This window comes from Sinocyclocheilus rhinocerous, unplaced genomic scaffold (genome assembly GCF_001515625.1).
Source record: "Sinocyclocheilus rhinocerous isolate Xijiao unplaced genomic scaffold, SAMN03320098_v1.1 scaffold516, whole genome shotgun sequence".
NCBI lineage: Eukaryota > Metazoa > Chordata > Actinopteri > Cypriniformes > Cyprinidae > Sinocyclocheilus > Sinocyclocheilus rhinocerous.
In genome coordinates, this window is record NW_015660501.1 from 37,933 (window position 1) to 39,267 (window position 1,335).

A 1,335-nucleotide genomic window follows, 5' to 3' on the forward strand; every position below is an offset into this window, starting at 1 on the left:
ATATATATATATATATATATATATACACACACGTGTGTAAATATGATGTAATTCAAATTTTAAGAAAAAAAATATATATAAACTGTTGGCACCATCCTCTCTTTCTCTTGTGCTTGAGTAAGAAGACTCGTATGAATTAAAGAACAAAATAAAAATTAAATAATATTAACTGACAGTAATGCAATTATTTTATAGATATAATAATACAGACCTCCTGTTATCTGTTTCCAGCGGTTCTTCTCCAGTGAAGTCTAACGGTTCAACATCCTGTAGTAACTCGGCTTTGTCACTTCGATCTCTACGGGACTGAGCTGCACACACACAAGTCAAGTCACATTCATTTATATAGCGCTTTATACAATACAGATGGTTTCAAAGCAGATTCACGTTAATAAACAGGAAAACAACAGTGTTAATAACGTAAAATTAATCAATTATGAAAGTAATATCAGCTCTGAGATAAGTCAATCATGAAACCACTTCAATTCATCTATAAATAGCTCTACTGAAGACAATAGTGCCTTTATTCAGCTCAAGTCAGTTCAATGTTGATTCAATTCGGTTTCTAACAGTGTCAATGTTGTTAGTGTCAGCTCAATTCTGTTAAAATTGTGCTCTCATCCATCAGTGTCAGTGCAGTTAAATCAATAGTATTACTGAATATTAATTGTGTTTTAACTCAATGCTCTTCATCACATCTGACCAAGAGCTCAATTATTGCTCAAAGCATTTTGCAGGAGTGTTTTGTGACCGTGTGAATCCTCTTCACCTCTGCCAGTGTCTGTGCCGGAGCCGTCCGTCTCCTTCAGCTCCGAGTACGCACTTCTGTTTCTCCCGCCGTATCTTTCCCTCTGTTCACTATAGCGTTCCCTCCATTCCTGACAGACAGAGACGTGATGAACAGGGTTCAGACAGGCATCAGTGATTACACAAGTGCATCTATTCTCATCAATAGTTTTGAGGCAGTTTAGCCAGAAACAAACTCACTCTCCGTCTGCTCTCTCCGTCCTCTGTTCTCTGCCGTTTTCTTCTTTCTGAAAACAAGAGCAACTTTTAGAGCAACTGTAAGATGAACATGTGATGTAGCACCATTGAAATGTGGTAGGGCATGACTGAAGAGGTTTTTTAAATAGCTAGTAACCTTTCATTTACATCAAAACCTTAAAAGGTCATGCATAATATGTGACAGTAAAGTGTGCAGTAGTAGCTGTTTAAGTGTATATCTGCTCAAATTTAATTAATTTTTTGCCAATAATGTCAGTTAAGTAATAATAAACTTTTATTTATATATATATATATATATATATATATATATATATACACACACATGTGCAT

At 35.2% G+C, this 1,335-nt stretch overlaps 1 protein-coding gene across 1 annotated transcript in view; it reads right to left on the bottom strand.

The window, feature by feature from the left end:
• Window positions 1-1,335, bottom strand: part of lmbrd2a (LMBR1 domain containing 2a) — a 14,955-nt gene that overhangs the window by 312 nt on the left and 13,308 nt on the right. Inside the window, exons 15-17 of the mRNA XM_016534352.1 lie at window positions 988-1,034; window positions 770-878; window positions 290-311 (exon numbers count right to left, since the gene is read on the bottom strand). Coding sequence (XP_016389838.1) covers window positions 290-311; window positions 770-878; window positions 988-1,034 — 178 coding nt within the window. The remainder of the gene's footprint in view (window positions 1-289; window positions 312-769; window positions 879-987; window positions 1,035-1,335) is intronic.